At 34.7% G+C, this 16333-nt stretch overlaps 1 protein-coding gene across 7 annotated transcripts; it reads right to left on the reverse strand.

Moving 5' to 3' along the window:
• Positions 1 to 466: 466 nt before the first annotated feature.
• LOC107943512 (uncharacterized) lies at positions 467 to 6154 on the reverse strand. Of its 7 annotated transcripts, XR_005910013.1 has the most exons (4): positions 5828 to 6154; positions 2321 to 2530; positions 1833 to 2041; positions 467 to 1698 (listed from the first exon to the last, which is right to left on the reverse strand). XR_005910013.1 is itself a non-coding variant. In XM_041088004.1 (3 exons), the coding sequence occupies exons 1-3, from the start codon at positions 5993 to 5995 to the stop codon at positions 1913 to 1915; spliced, it is 507 nt and encodes a 168-aa protein (XP_040943938.1). In that variant the 5' UTR covers positions 5996 to 6154; the 3' UTR covers positions 467 to 1912. The 7 variants fall into 7 exon arrangements, 4 of the variants coding, with proteins under 4 accessions (XP_040943938.1, XP_040943937.1, XP_040943935.1 ...); XR_005910012.1 differs by having other exon boundaries at positions 467 to 703; positions 1594 to 2530; positions 5828 to 6153; XR_005910014.1 differs by lacking the exon at positions 5828 to 6154 and having other exon boundaries at positions 467 to 703; positions 1594 to 1698; positions 1833 to 2751.
• Positions 6155 to 16333: the final 10179 nt, after the last annotated feature.

A 16333-nucleotide genomic window follows, 5' to 3' on the forward strand; every position in this document is an offset into this window, starting at 1 on the left:
TGCTGGCTCAACATCTATGTTGACAACTTCCCACAAATCAAAGGCCTGCAGGTTAGTCTTCATCTTGACCAGCCATATTTGGAAGCCTTCTCCATTGAAGACTGGTGGGGCTGTTGGTGAAAAACTTGAGGAAGACATTCAGCTTTTTTAGTTTGATACAACAGGTCCACTAAGAATGAAGCTCTAGATACCAATTGTTGGTGCAAAGAGGCAGCAGCAAAATGTTATTTGTCTTGCTTGGATAGCAAGCCTCGAGCCTTGCTGAAGAAACAAACTCAGAAGCAAGAACAGAAACAAATGCAAAAATGGAAAACAAAAGGAGAGAGTATTTTGAATGAAAACAGCTGATATTTTTCATTAAAAAATCAAGAAGGCATAATGCCATTACATATAATAGATAACAACAACAAAATGAACAAGTCATTACCTAATGACATACTTAACACCACTAAATTTACATTGGAAATTGTTAATCAGCTTGCTTAAGTTTCTTTGCTGATTTTCAGTCAATCAATCAACAAAAAAAACATCATAAGGTTTACCAACTTAGTTCAACATGAACTAGATTACAAAATAATTAAAAATACAATCAAAACATAACAAGTAGTTAGGCAACTTCAAGCTCCAGTTTCTGCACTTCATAGCTCGACTGCTTGCTGCCACTTCTTCTTGCATGGCCACCTTTGCATGTCTTGCATGGGAACTAAATTCAACACATTGCACACTTCACATGGTATATAACATCACACTTTGAACAACAGTAACTACCATGCTCTATATTGACTTCATCATGGTATATTAGGCAATCCAAAACCCTAAAATCTTCTATGTGATGGAAATATGTGTGAATAAGGGGATGGTCATGCCACTTACTTTTGATAATGCGAGGCAATGAAATACAATTTTTATGGATTATAATGCTGCATGTACCACATGTATAAGAAACATGATTTCCTTCAGTGCCACAAGCATCACAAGTGAATGGAACTTGTCTCAAAAACAAGGTGAATGGATGTTCATGATTTGTATTCTTAATAACTTGTAATGACGATTGTGATGCACATTCAATATGAACAACAAACTTACAAGGAGAACAACCATAAACAAATCCTCTTCGCCGTGGTACTTGGCATACCTTGCAAGAGAGTCGTTTGCTATTAAATTGTAGAACAAGAGGATGCTTGCGATGGTCACATGATTGAGTTTGAAAGGAAGCTCAGCGCATTTCTCATGTAAATTAAATCCACAATCAGGAGAAAAGTGTGTACACATTGCTAATGGTTCCCAACATCCAAAGCACTTACTAACATCTTTGAGTTTTTTATCACCATTTTCAGTGGAAATCAATGGATCATGAAGGGCAACATGCTCAAGCTCTTTCAAATTATTCTCAGCAATATTAAGTGTAAACAAAGCACATTTAATATGAAATTCCAATTCACAACTAGAGCAGTGATAAACAGACTTGTCACCAAATTCATGGCAGAAACTGCAAAAGTACGCTCCAGATAAATGAGGTGACTTTTGCATAAGAAGAAGAGGATGGTTGAGATGAAAAGGGTGATTAAGCTCCAAAGGTGCCTCGGCACATACCTTGTGAAGATAAAACCCACAGTGCTCCGCACAGTAAAAACATGTAGCAGACACCTTATCCCCACACCTGGAGCAATCAGTTACACCGCTTTGATTGTCGATCAGCTGCTCTTGATTCAACATAAGAAACAGGGGATGTTGGTGCTCATTAAACAAGGTGAATGGATGTTCATGATTTGTACTCTTAATAACTCGTAATGGTGATTGTGATGCACATTCAATGTGAACAACAAACTTACAAGGAGAACAACCATAAAAAAATCCACTTTCCGTACTTCGCCTTGTTACTCGACATATCTTGCAAGAGAGCCGTTGGCTATTAAATTGTAGAACAAGAGGATGCTTGCGATGGCACCCATGATTCAGTTTGAAAAGGAAGCTCAGCGCATTTCTCATGTAAATTAAATCCACAGTCAGGAGAAAAGTGTGTATAATTTGTTAATGGTTCCTGGCACCCAAAGCACTTATTATCATCTTCAAGTTCTTCATCTTGAAGGGCAACATGCTCAAGCTCTTTCAAATTATTCTCAGCAATATTAAATGTAAACAAAGCACATTAAATACGAAAGTCAAAATGGCAAGAGCAGTGATAAACAAACTCATTACCGCCTTTATCGCAAAAATTGCAAATGTACCGTCCAGATGAATAAGGTGCATTTTGCAGAAGAAGAAGAGGATGATGAGGATGAAAAGGATGATTAAGCTCCAAAGGTGCCTCGGCACATACCTTGTGAAGATAAAACCCACAGTGCTCCGCACAGCAAAAACATGGAGCAGACACCTTCTCCCCACACCTGGAGCAATGAGTTACACCACTTTGATTGTGGATCAGCTGGTCTTGATTCAAGATAAGAAGCAGGGGATGTTGGTGGCCATAATTGTTAGACTCCTCCATTTCTCCTTCCCCAAGCAATATAAATAAAGGAAAAGCTCGACTCTGGGAGCAAAGTTTGAATGGGAAAACAAGATTACAAGTAGAAAGATAATGATTCAGGAAATGGGAGAGCATTTGATATTTAGACGCAGAGGACAACTCAATTAGCTAGTCAATGCTTTTATTCAAGATTACACATGCTGTTCATGGTCGGTTGATTTGATATTTATGAGATTTATTTAAATCAATTTTGTTTACAGTTTCAGTCCTCAAATATTGTAGTCGGGAAAAGTTTGGCTATCTTTTTACACGAGATAGGCAGTGGAGTATTAGGGGGTTAGCAGGACTCGCACTCTTTGTTCATTTTCTTGAAATTTTAAATTAATAATAATAAAATTATATCTTTGTTTTTCTTAAAACTAATAAAATTTTAATTTAATCTTTTAAAAATTACAAAATTAATAATTAAAAATTTAAATTTACCCCTTTAAAATTTTTTTCTAACTTTACGCGAAGATAGTTTGTTTTTGTTTTTTCTTTCTTTAAGTAAAAGCTAGATACTAATAATCATTTTCTTTCTTTACTTTGTTATAAACTTCACTTTTTTGATTAAATGGGAAGGCTAATAAAATCACTTTAAGTCTCTCTTTACTATCTGAGATTTTTTTTTTTTTTGCTGTAAGGATTGTTTTTGTCAAAAATATCAAACCGAAAAATTTTATTGGGAGTCACGTTTTATATCTAATGTAATAAATACTTCATTATTTATTATCGTACATATCTTAAAAATATATATAATACATTAAATACATTAAAAAAATGTCTAACGCATTCAAAAATATTTATATTAAAAAATTACTATCATAAATATAATGGATTTAATTATTATTGGATTGGTGATTTAATATAAATATAATTATAATTATTTAATATATATAATTAATATAATATTTTTTAGGAATAAATCTCAAAATTATATATGAACTTTGATCTAATGTGTAATTGTGTATATGAACTTTAATTTGGTGTAATTATACACGTGAAACTCTAATTGTGGTTCAAATGTAAACTTCAAACTTTAATTTTTGATTTAATCATGCACATTTAAAGAAATAAATAAATCAATTTATTTTTATATTAGATAAATATAATTATTTATGTATGCAATGTAATGACCCGATAGTCACAGGTATCGGAAAGTGTATTTTTGGGTCTCTGTTTTCGGAAAACAGATCCGTAAATATTTAATAAAAATATTTACGAAGTTAGTTGTGTGGTTAATTAGATTTTGATTAGGTGAATTTGCTTAATTTAAGAGTAATTAGGTGTAAGGACTAGATTGCATATAGGGAGAAAGTTAAATTATAGATTAAAGAAAAGTGAAGGGACTAAATAAGCAATTAAACCGTTAACAAGTGTGTGGTATTGGTAATGAAATGTGTAACATTTAAATACAAACATTTATAATAATTATTACTTACTTATTAATATTATTATATTATATTTTTATAATAATTAAAACATAAAATAAATGAAAGAAAAAAATAGAAAAAAAAAAGAACAAAGTAGAACGAAATAGAGAAGAAAAAGAGAGAAAGAAAAAGGAGGAAAAAAATTAGGGTTTTCAAGGGTTCAAAGCTTAATTGGTAAGTCAATTTAGTCCTTTTTCTTGTAATTTTTATGTTTTTAGAATCCTAGTATTAAATACTACTTAACCTATGTTGAAATTTTAGAAAATATTGAATTTTTAGATGTTGTTCATGTTGAATAATTTAAGTATTTGGGATTAAATTGATAGAATTTTAAGTTAGAAATGAAAAAGGGATTGAATTGTAAAATAAATTATAAGTTTTGAGTATTAGGGACTAAATTGTAAAATTTTCAAAATTTAGGGATTTGAGTAAAATTGGAGAGTTGAATTTAGTCTAAAGTGGAAATTGAATTTAGTCTAAAGTGGGATTTAAGCTTAATTGTTTTTTTTTTAAATTTGATGAAACAAAATAAAAAAGATGAGTGTTGAAATATGGAAAACTTTTATTGTAAAATTATTAAGGTATTTTAAATAAGATTATGAGTATTTTCTGGGTTTAGTTACATATTACCCATAAATTATCCAATTTTTATTCTTTAAATTTATATTTAAGTCCAATAAGTTTTTTTTTAAGAAAACTCAAATTGTAATAAAATAAGCAAGGGTTAACGTTAAATTGACTGATTTTAGTATAAAATAGTGATTGTAATTAGTGTTAGGATTGGGAATTGGGTTGTGAGCTGAGTACCATGTGCCACTGCCATGTCTTTTTTTCTAACATAATACATTAAATTGTTTTAATTTTACTTATTGAATAGAAATAGAAATATGCAAAAGAATGTTATAGTTTTATTCTAGGATTACTCTATACCTTTTAATTTCCCAATTTTTGGCAGATGTAAATGAGATTTGGTGGCAATTCCAGTTATGGATTTCAGACAAAAGCTAAAGAGATTCCTTTATCTAAATAACAAACTTTCCAAAGCATTTACTTCACAAGGCATGCATGCTTACATTTAAAGTAACTAAAACACCGATGCTCTATATTGACTTCATCATGACATATTATGCAATCCAAAACTCTAAAATCTTCTATGCGAAGGAAATATTTGTGAAAAAGGCGATGATCATGCCACTTGCTTTTGATGATGCGTGGCAATGAAGTGCACTTTTTATGGACCATAATGTTACATGTACAACATATGTAGGCAGCGTAACTTCCTTCAATACCACATGCATCACAAATGAATGATGATCCTCTTAGCAACAAAGTGAAAGGATGTTCATGCCTTTTATCTTCAACAACAAGATCTAAAGATTCTGATACACATTCAATGTGAACACCAAACTTACACGGAGAACAACCATAAACAAATCCTATAGCCTCTTCATTGTTTTCTCCGCATATCTTGCAAGAGAGTGGTTCGCTATTAAATTGTAGGGTAAGAGGATGCTTGTGATGGCACTTATGGTTCAGTTTGAAAGGAAGCTTAGCGCATTTTTCATGTAAATTAAATCTACAGTCAGGAGAAAAGTGTGTATACTTTGCTAATGGTTCCCAACATCCAAAGCACTTACTAACATCTCCAAGTTCTTCATCACCGTTTTCAGTGGAAATCAAAGGATGTTGAAGGGCAACATGGTCAAGCTCTTTCAAATTATTCTCAGCAATAATAAATGTAAACAAAGCACATTTAATATGAAAGTCAAAATTGCAAGAGCAATGATAAACAAACTCACTACCGCCTTTACCGCAAAAATTGCAAAAGAAGAAGAGGATGGTTGAGATGAAAAGGGTGATTAAGCTCCAAAGGTGCCTCGGCACATACCTTGTGAAGGTAAAGCCCGCAGTGCTCCGCACAGCAGAAACATGGAGTAGATACCTTCTCCGCACACCTCGAGCAATCAGTTATATCACTTTGATTGTGGATCAGCTGGTCTTCATTCAAGATAAGAAGCAGGGGATGTTGGTGGCCATAATTGTTAGACTCCTCCATTTCTCCTTCCCCAAGCAATATAAATAAAGGAAAAGCTTGACTTTGGGAGCAAAGTTTGAATGGGAAAACAAGATTACAAGCGAAGAAAGATAATGATTCAGGAAGTGGGGGAGCATTTGATATTTAGAGGCAGAGGGTCGCTTATAGTAAAGATCCCGAATCAAGCACCGCTATACAAAACCTCTTGATTTATTTCATTGTATAAAAGTAATAAAAATACATTATATTAAAGTTAATACATATTATAACTTAATTATTATTTAAATTTATATTTAAGTTGAATACTTTTTTTAAACAAGATTAGAACTCAAATTGTAATAAAATAAGCAATGGTTAACGTTAAATTGACTGATTTCAGTGTAAAAAAAGTGAATGTAATTAGTGTTAGTGTTATGCATTAGGGATTGGGTATTGGGTTTGGAGCTGAGTACCATGTGCCACTGCCATGTCTTTTTTATACTTAAAACTTACAATTAGAAAAGTTTGAGTGTGAAAACTCAAATTGTTATAAAATACACATTGGTCAAAGTGATTGTAAATAGTGTTAGTGTTATGCATTAGGAATTGAGTATTGAGTTTTGAGCTGAGTACCATGAGCCTGTGTGCCATGTCTTTTTTATACCTAAAACCTACATCATTTTTCATAAACAACAAAATAATCTTTGTCGAAACCGTTTTTTGTTTTAAACAAAAATTTTAGTTGTCGACTTTAAAAATAAAGTTGGAGTCGCCACCGATCCTTTATTAAGGTGTGATCGGTCCACCTTAAAAATTATTTTGGCCTGCGACTTTTGAGAAAATGAGTTCGGGAGTCAGTTACGCACGAGGAAAGGTTAGCACCCTCGTAATGCCCAAAATCGATACCAAATTGATTATTTGATGTATTAGTGCCAAAGGTTTAAAAAGATTTTAAAATCAACTCAAACGATGGAATTTGAAAAAGGATAATCAATTGTTCAAGTCATGTAAAGAAATCGAGTCTCAATACGTTAGGGTACAATTCATCATAATCCCCGAACTTTGAATATCACTTTATTTTATGTGAAAATCTTCATTTTGAGAAAGTAACATGTCACACCCAATACGTTAGGACACAACAAGTTAAGTTCCCAAAAATGATTTTTGTACTCATGCACTTTGAATAAAGAATATCCTCGGTTATTTAAGATTAATGAAGAAAATCAGAACCCAATATGTTAGGGCTCAATTTCCCTCGAAAATCCCAAACTTCGAATATTGTTTTTATTCAAAAAAAGCCTTTGAATCAAGAAAATAACTTTGATGAATGGTTAAAACCAAAATATATTTTTAAAAGGGTATGTTAAAAAGTTAATGTACAATATGGTACAGATATTTCAATTTACAACATATACGAATAAATATTTGCAAATATATATATACAAATACAATATAACAGCAAAGTTACAAACATATGTACACATATATATCTAACACACATATAGAAGTATACATGCAAATAGAAGGAATGAAATATATCCAATAAAACAAACAAAAAAACATGTATTAAAAATAAAATAAAAGTATATATAAAAAAATGCATATGTATATATTTACAAATGAAATGTATAAATGTATATGTAATATAAAGTATATAAAAAATAAGAAAATAAAATAAGGATGTAAGGAAAAATGTATGTATAAATATATGCATGTATATATTATATAAAACAAATGCGCATGTACATGTATTTTACGAAAAACATTTTTTTTTGAAAATGAAATTCACAAAATACATGTTTTGTAAAAAATATGAAAGGAAAAAAAAGAAAATTATATATATATAAAATGCGCATGTATATAAAAAAAACCCATATATGTATAGATGTATGTATATATATATATACTATAAACGTGGGTAAATGTATAAGAATAATAAAAAACTAAAAAAAATTTAAATGACTAATGAAGGATTAAATCAAAAATAAAAGAATTTTAAGGGCCGAATTTAGAATAAAATTTTAAAAAAGGGGCCACTTGAATGCGCGCGTAACAGTGGAGGACCAAAAGGGGAATTATCCTGTCCTTCCAAAACGCTGCGCAACGATGGGCCCAAATTGAAATAAAAATAAAATCTGCAGCTCAATTTAAAAAAAAAACAAAACATGTTTAATTGAAACGCATCGCAAATGCCAGGGGCTAAAAGCGCAATTGTACCATCAAAAACAAGAACGCGCGGATCCTCCCCTTCGGGTCGGGTCACCGCGCGGGTCTGCTTTAATGAAAACGGCGCCGTTTTGAAAGTGTTACTTAAACACAAAAATGTAAAAAAAAAACAAAAATTGCTGCAGAAGGAAAAAAAAAGAAAAAAGAAAGGGTTGGCCCCTTTTCCTCTGCTAGGGTCACCGCGATTTCATCGAGAATGGTGATCGGATAGGCGACACGACGGGCTCCAAAGGTAAGTTTCTTTTTTAATATTTTCTTTGTTATTTTATACAAAATAATGATGAAAATAAGAGAGAAAAACAATAAAAATTTCGTAAAAAAAAAACAAACGCTGTAAAATAAAAAGCCAAAATCACCTTTGAAAACAAGTTTAATATCAGTATTTTCTTTGAATTTCTCTGCCTCCCCTTTTTATAGATTTCCAAAGGCTTTTATAGCCCGAAAAAGACCAAATACAAGTGCTATTTTTACTGTTTCCTCTCATTCGGACTCTTTTGAGTCTGTTTTTTTGCAGGTATTGTGCGCACGAACAGCGCACGTTGATAGGTCGGCCCCGAGACGTACGGCGCTTGGGACGTCTGCTGGAGGCGCGGAGGCTGATGGGGCTTGCGGCGCTGGACATGCGGCTAGGGTTTGGGTATTTTGGGGTCTAGTTTAGCTGTTTGGGCTTAGGTTAGTTTTGGGCCTGTAATTGTTGGACTATTTTTTAATTTTATTTGGACCTGGGTCGATTGGGCCCTATTACAATCTTCATTACTCATGTATCAATGTATATATATTTAATTTTTTCAAAAATATTATTTAAATTTAAAGTTGATATGAGAATGTTATCTAACGTCTGGGCTTTGAAGGCCTTGTATGTTCTTTTTAATTAAGCTTGTGTTAGAATTTTTTTTGTATTCCTCTTCATTTGAATTTTGCTCATTTATTTTGATATTGTTGTTTTTTTCGTTTATCTTGAAGTGATGAACACAATTATAATCTTATAATTTTTTTATTAAATTGTACAATTGTAGTATATTTTAATTTATCATTGAGGTTTCCACATAATCAAAAATGTTCTCTAGGATTACTATGTAACTTTTAATTTTTCCAATTTATAGCTTAAATTTTTGGTAGATGTAAATGAGCTGCTATGGATTAGCTTCGCTACCTAATGCTTGATGTAGTAATAAACCAGTGGCTAAATTAGGAGATTTGGTAGCAAGTGTGTATGGCCTCTCAAGTTCCAGAATAGGCTGCACAGAGCAGCAATAGGAGCTTCAACTCTCTAACAGGTTCTCATGCTCCTGCCACTTCTCGCATGGCTGCCTTCAGTTAAAACATGGTTTAAAGAACTTAAACTTAACAAGGCATGCATGCCTACATTTAAAGAAATAACACACAGAAATCAGGAAATTGGAGTCTGAATAATCAAATGTTCACAGAAATTCCAACTTAAAATATGCTTCCCTTACATTTCAACTTCAAATACGAAACCCTAGTTTGGATAATAATTACAATCAGCATTACATGTAATAAAATACTGTGTTCTCCGCCAAAGAAAAGTGGTAGTTTTGGAGTATAGTCACCACAACGCCGCCTTAGTCCTCCAAATCTGAAGAATTGAAATTGTTATCGTGGACACTTATTATGGACAATGAAGTTGCATTCAGTACATTCCAAAGCCAAATCTAAATAGGGCTCGCCACACTTACTGCAGTTTAGATAGTAATAAATCTTCTTAACAACAGTGACAGGATGCTCACGAAGGTCCTTACGTACTTTAACGATACTCCCAAGTTTAAGGAATAGATCTTTACTACGGACACAATGAGCAGAAGTATCACATGTTGCACAATGATAAAATCAAAGATTTGGATCTCAGAAGTTCTTCACAAACATGACAAAAATGACTTTCTGAATAACTATTATCATCATGATAAACAAGTGAAAGAATATGTTAATCATTTTTGTGTTGGGATGTAATAGGCAACGAAAAATATTTATGATCTAAAGAAAAGGTGTTAATGTGCAGCACCAGGTGTAAGAGCAATTATACATCGAATTGCATGTATATTTCTTACATTCTTCACATTTATAGGCAGAAGCATAAGACAAGCAATGACATCTTTCACAAATAATTACTTCGTTTGAAATAAGGACTAATGGTGGTTGGCAACGATGATGCCAAACATGCTTTACCTTTGGTAACTCAACATAAACTTTATGGAGAAAGAAATCACACTGTGTACAGTAGTAAAATGAAGCCAAGATCAGTAACAAGCACCCATCACAACATTTATTATCATACTCACCTACTCTATCACTTAACATTAAATGGTGAATGTGCTTGAAATGTCTATTACTGTGGCTTCTCCAGCATCATTTCATTCAAGAAACTTGGTTATGGAGCTAACAGACTCATCAGGAGATTCCTTATCTTCATTTTCTAGTATTGTTGGTTTTTAACTTAGCAACAAGGTTAAAAAACAATCAAAATAATTGTTTAAGTGTTTGAAAGCTTAAAAACAGAAGCAAAACAAGCTGAAAAATGAATGAACAAAGTGCTTTCTTCATTACTCGAATAAGATCATAGTTGCTTACATAAATAGATCAAAATACATAGAAAGAAAACAAAGCTTGCTTGTGCAGGTAACTAAAGGTTTACATCAACCAAAGACAACCTAAATTGACTACTAAATCAGCTAAGCACACATTTAACCTTAGCTGATCAAAGCAAATAATGATTACACCATAGGCTAACAAAAGTCAACTGGATAAACAAAGCTACTGTCGAATTACACCATGGACTTTAGCATGCTTCTGCTGATTTCCTGGTTCCATGCATGCAACGTGAGTTTTGCATGGTTTCTTGCATATTACTGCTGTAGTTGCCACCTTTGAACACTCCTCCTTGGCTACAAAGCAGCAAACTCCTATTTCATTCTTCAAATACTCAAATCTTTGAGCAGCCAGTGGTTTGGTCAATAAATCAGCAAGCTGATCTTTTGAGCAGCAGTGAACCAAGCTAACTTCTTTCGACATTTCAGCCTCCCTCACAAAGTGATATTTGATTTTAAAATGCTTGGTCTTTCCATGAAAAATCATATTTTTAGCAATGGCAACAGCAGATTGATTGTCAACCTTAATCACTATGGCCTCCTTTTGATCAGCATTCAAATCGCACAACATTTTTCTAAGCCAAATGGCTTGATTTACTGCAGAGGCAGCAGCAATATATTCAGCCTCAGCAGTGGATTGAGCCACTGTCTGTTGCTTCTTCGAGCTCCAGCAAAAAACACCTGAACCAAGAGTGAAGAAATAACCTGATGTACTCTTCATGTTATCAGCTGAACCAGCCCAGTCACTGTCTGAATATCCCACCAGCTTTAATTCTTTAGTTCTTTCAAACTTCACTCCATAATTCAAAGTCCCTTTGACATACCTTAGGACTCTTTTTGCTGCTTTAAAGTAAGCAATAGTGCAGCAGTGCATGAATCTCGACAGAAGACCAACAACATACATGATGTCTGGCCTAGTTGCAGTTAGGTAGAGTAGGCAACCAACTAGACTTCTGTAATTCCTTTCATCCACTCGATCTTCATCACCATGGCTTGAGAGTTTTTCTCCTAGTGCCACAGGAGTGCTAGCAGGTTTGCAATTTGACTTGCAAAACTTGCTCAAAACCTTTGATGCGAATGCTTTCTGACTTATGAAAAAACCTTGCTCATTCTGGTTTACCTCCATACCTTGGAAGTAAGTCATCAAACCAAGATCAGTCATCTCGAACACACTTTGCATTTGGTTCTTAAAGGTTTCAATTAGTTCACTTTTGCAACCAGTGACTAACAAATCATCCACATACAAAGACACGATCAGCATGGTCTCTTCTTCATTCTTTTTGACATAGAGAGTAGGTTCACTAGTGCTCTTGGTGAACCCAAGCTTTGTCAAGTAGGCATCTATTCGATCATACCAAGCTCTTGGAGCCTGTTTCAGACCATACAGGGCCTTCTTGAGCTTGTAGACCTTTTGTTCCTCTCCATGAACCTCGAAGCCTTCAAGTTGCTCTACAAAGATTTCCTCCATGAGGAATCCATTCAAAAAAGTTGATTTAACATCCAATTGATGCACCTGCTATTGTTTTTGAGCTGCTAAGGCAAATAACAGCCTTATGGTATCCAACCTTGCAACAAGAGCAAAGGTTTTAAAGAAATCGACTTCTTGCTGTTGACTGTACCCTTTCACAACTAATTTGGCTTTGTGTTTGTTTAGTGACCCATCTGCATTGTTTTTAATTCTGAACACCCACTTGACTCCAATGATCTTCCTATTTTCTGGCCTATCAACCAGTTCTCAGGTGTCATTCTTTTGAATCATCTTTAGTTCAGCTTCCATAGCTTCTTGCCAGCATCTTTCTTTTGTAGCCTCATTGTAGCAAGATGGCTCAACCATGGTTACAGCACATCTCTCATAGATGTCTGCCAATGTCCTGGTGCCTTTGACAGGCATATCATCATAATCATCCATAGCTTCACCTTCAGATTCAGCATGCTGTAGATCAAGGTCTTGCAAGTCTTCTTCAACTAAGCTTGCATCTGTCCTATTCCACTTCCAACAGCTTCCTTCATTGAATTTGACATCTCTACTCACAATCACCTTCTTGGTAGATGGATCATAGATCCTATAACCCTTCTTCACACTACTGTAGCCAACAAACACTCCTGGCATGGACTTTTTCTCCAGCTTAGTTCTTTTCTCTGCTGGCACTAATGCATAACACAAGAACCCAAACACCTTCAAGTGTGACACAACTGGTTTCTGCCCAAATCAAGCTTCAAATGGTGTTTTACCCTTAACTGCTTTAGTTGGCAATCTATTTAGCAAGTAAACAGATGTGTTTAATGCTTCTGCCCAGAAATTGTTTGGCATTTTGGCCTCAAACAGAAGGCATCTAGCCATATTGAGGACAGTCTTGTTTCTCCTCTCACAAACACTATTCTACTGTGGTGTGTAGACAGTAGTCAGTTGGTGTAGGATGCCAGCATCATCACAGATTTTCTGGAACCTCTGAGACACATACTCAGCTCCATTATCTGACCTTAGGCTTTTAAGCTTGCAGTTGGCTTGGTTTTCTACCAAAGCTTTGAACTTGCAAAAGAAGTCAATAACATCTGACTTTTGTTTCAGGAAGTTTACCCAGCAAAACCTGGTGCAGTCATCAATGAACAGGGCAAAATACCTACAGCCATTCAGTGAGCTGGTCTTCATTGGTCCACAGATGTCTGTGTGAACCAGCTAAAGTTTCTCTTGGGCTCTCCATGCTTTGTTGACTAGAAAAGGCAGTCTGGTCTGTTTGCCAAGTTGACAAACTTCACATACTTCTTTCTTTGGCTCAAACTTGGACAATTCTTCCACCAAATTTAGTTTTTGCAACTGCTCGAGTGAATTGTAGTTCACATGCCCCATTCTTCTATGCCACAAACTTGCTTCATCAGCCTGAGTTGCATATGCTTTGGCTTGCAACTGATTTACATCAATATTAAAGGTTCTATCTTGCATGGCTACTGCTATCAACACTTGGTTAGCAACGTCCTTGATCACACAGGTTTTGCCATTAAACAAGAGGGAGTAACCCCTTTCCAGCAGCTGACCAACACTCAACAAGTTTTGATCAATGTCAGGCACAAAAAGAACTTCAGGGATAGTTTTAATACCTGACTTGGTGCAGATTACAGCCTTGCCTTTGCCTTTGGCCTTGAGAACCTCACCATTTTCAATTCTGACTTGGGACTCAAAGGAGGTGTCGAGCTCTTTGAAACTGCTTTCATCTGAGGCCATATGATGAGTGCATCCACTATCAATCAGCCAAATCTTGCTGACTTTGCTAGAGCTAGCAAAGCAGGAGGCTGTGAAGACATGTTCTTCTTGTGCCTCAGTATCCTCAGCAGCTTGAGCTTGATTCTGATCTGTGACTGAGCTTTTGGCTTGTTTTTGCACACTTTTTCAATGTGTCCAAGCTGTTTACAGCCTCTACATTGAATGTCAGGCCTGTACCAGCAATATTTTTCAATGTGAGTTTTTTTTTTTTGCAATGAGCACAGGGTGGAAATTTTTTCTTGGCAGCTTCCTTCTTCCCTCTTTTTTTCTTTTCTGACCAAGGCTTCTTGCCTTTGTAATTGGAGCTCGAGCTTGAGCTCTTTCTGCTCTTGGTTTGAAAGGCACCCTCAGAATACTCCTCCATTCTATTTGCTCTTCTTTGCTCTTGTACATAGAGAGCATTTATCAGCTCTGTCAAAGGAATGGTTGATAAGTCCCTCGAGTCCTCCAAGGAAGAGATTTTTGATTCATACTTCTCGGTAGGGTTGTTATGACTTTCTCAACTACCCTCTGATCACTAAAATCATCCCCAAGCAGTCTTATGTTGTTGACAGTAGCCATAATTCTGTCAGCAGACTGCTTGATGGTTTCTGAGTCTTTCATTCTCAGATTCTCAAAATCCCTTCTCAAGTTGATTAGTTGTTGCTGTCTGGTCTTGTCTGAACCCTGAAACTCCTCTTTGAGTTTATCTCAGGCCTCATTTGGTGTGTCACAAGCCATTATCCTTGTGAAGATGACATCTGAAACTCCACTTTGAAGGCATGCATAGCCTTATACTTCTTTGCACAGTCTTTATTGTGCTGCCTTATTTGAGCTATCGTTGGATTAACTCTCAATGGTGGTGGTTCTGCATCATTTTGAAGAACATTCCACAGGTCATGTGTAATACCCCCTACCCGTATTCGTCGCCGAAATAGAGTATGAGGCATTACCAGGTTTTATCGAAATTTTTTTTTTCAAGATAGATTTATCATATTCATAAGATAATTTCATCACATACCAAAACCAAAATTTGTTAGCCATACCAATGGCTAACAATACATTCATTTCACATTAACATCTAATTTACTAGCTTATACATGCCATTGATTTCCAAAATAAAGTTCCTTTATGTACCGAGATCTTGAGATTGATAGTGTGATGTGTCTCCGACCAAATCCGACCTCCGAGCTCTTAACTCTACAAATAGGGGAAAAAGAAACAGGGTAAGCACTTTGTGCTTAGTAAGTTCATGCAACAGGAATTATACTTACCATACTTATACATCCATCATTTAATAACACAAGCACACATCCAATTCACAAAAACATATACCTATCACATACAAACTCAACCTCATACAAATTCATTACAAAGATAAATGATTGATGAGCTCATCAATTCCATGATTTCCATGTCCTTGTTATTTTTACATATTTATCCCGTTGAACTATTTGGAATTTCGATGGATATTCAGGGGTACACCTAAGTGTACAAATCCGGGTCCGTCAATTCATATTCATGTGCGCACATTTCCATTTCAGAGAGCACACTCCCGCGAACCTCATCCTTACAGCGGGATTACCAGTCCAGGCTAAATCCCCTGTAATATAAACTCACAGAGTATTGTCGGGATTACCAGTCCAGGCTAAATTCAGACCCTAATTCGGATTACCCGTCCGGGCTAAATCCATTTTCCACATATTCTTCGGGAGGGCTATATCAGGATAGGATCACCCGTCCGGGCTAGATCCTTTTTACCGTCAATTCCTTTTCAGAGATCCATCGAATTTTCCTTTCATTCAACCGGGATTTATTTTCTCTTTTCATCAAGAATATCAATACTTCATCAATTATCATACAATAAACATCCAACTCATATTCACATCAATAACAAACATTTCAAGCATTTATGAATATAATTCAAGTTACACGAACTTACCTCGACAATTGTTCGTAAACAAAAATCTACTAATCCCGAACTTTTTTTTTCCTCGATATTGCTTCGTATTTGAATTTTCTGGATCTAAATAAATAAATTTAATCATTAATCTAATACATTTCATGTTCATATGTAACTTTCTCTACAATTCCATTATTATTTATAGTGCATTCAAAGCTGCCTCACTGAGTCACAGTCACTAAATTATTTATATCTTGAGCTAAAGAACTCTAAACTAAGATCCGTTAATTTTCCCTAAAACTAGACTCACATATCTTCTTACCATAAAAATTTCAGAATTTTTTGTTTAGCCAATAAGTACAGTTTATTCTTTAAATTTCCCCTGTTTCACTGTATGACAGTTCTGACCC

Source organism: Gossypium hirsutum, chromosome D02 (assembly GCF_007990345.1).
Source record: "Gossypium hirsutum isolate 1008001.06 chromosome D02, Gossypium_hirsutum_v2.1, whole genome shotgun sequence".
Taxonomy (NCBI): domain Eukaryota; kingdom Viridiplantae; phylum Streptophyta; class Magnoliopsida; order Malvales; family Malvaceae; genus Gossypium; species Gossypium hirsutum.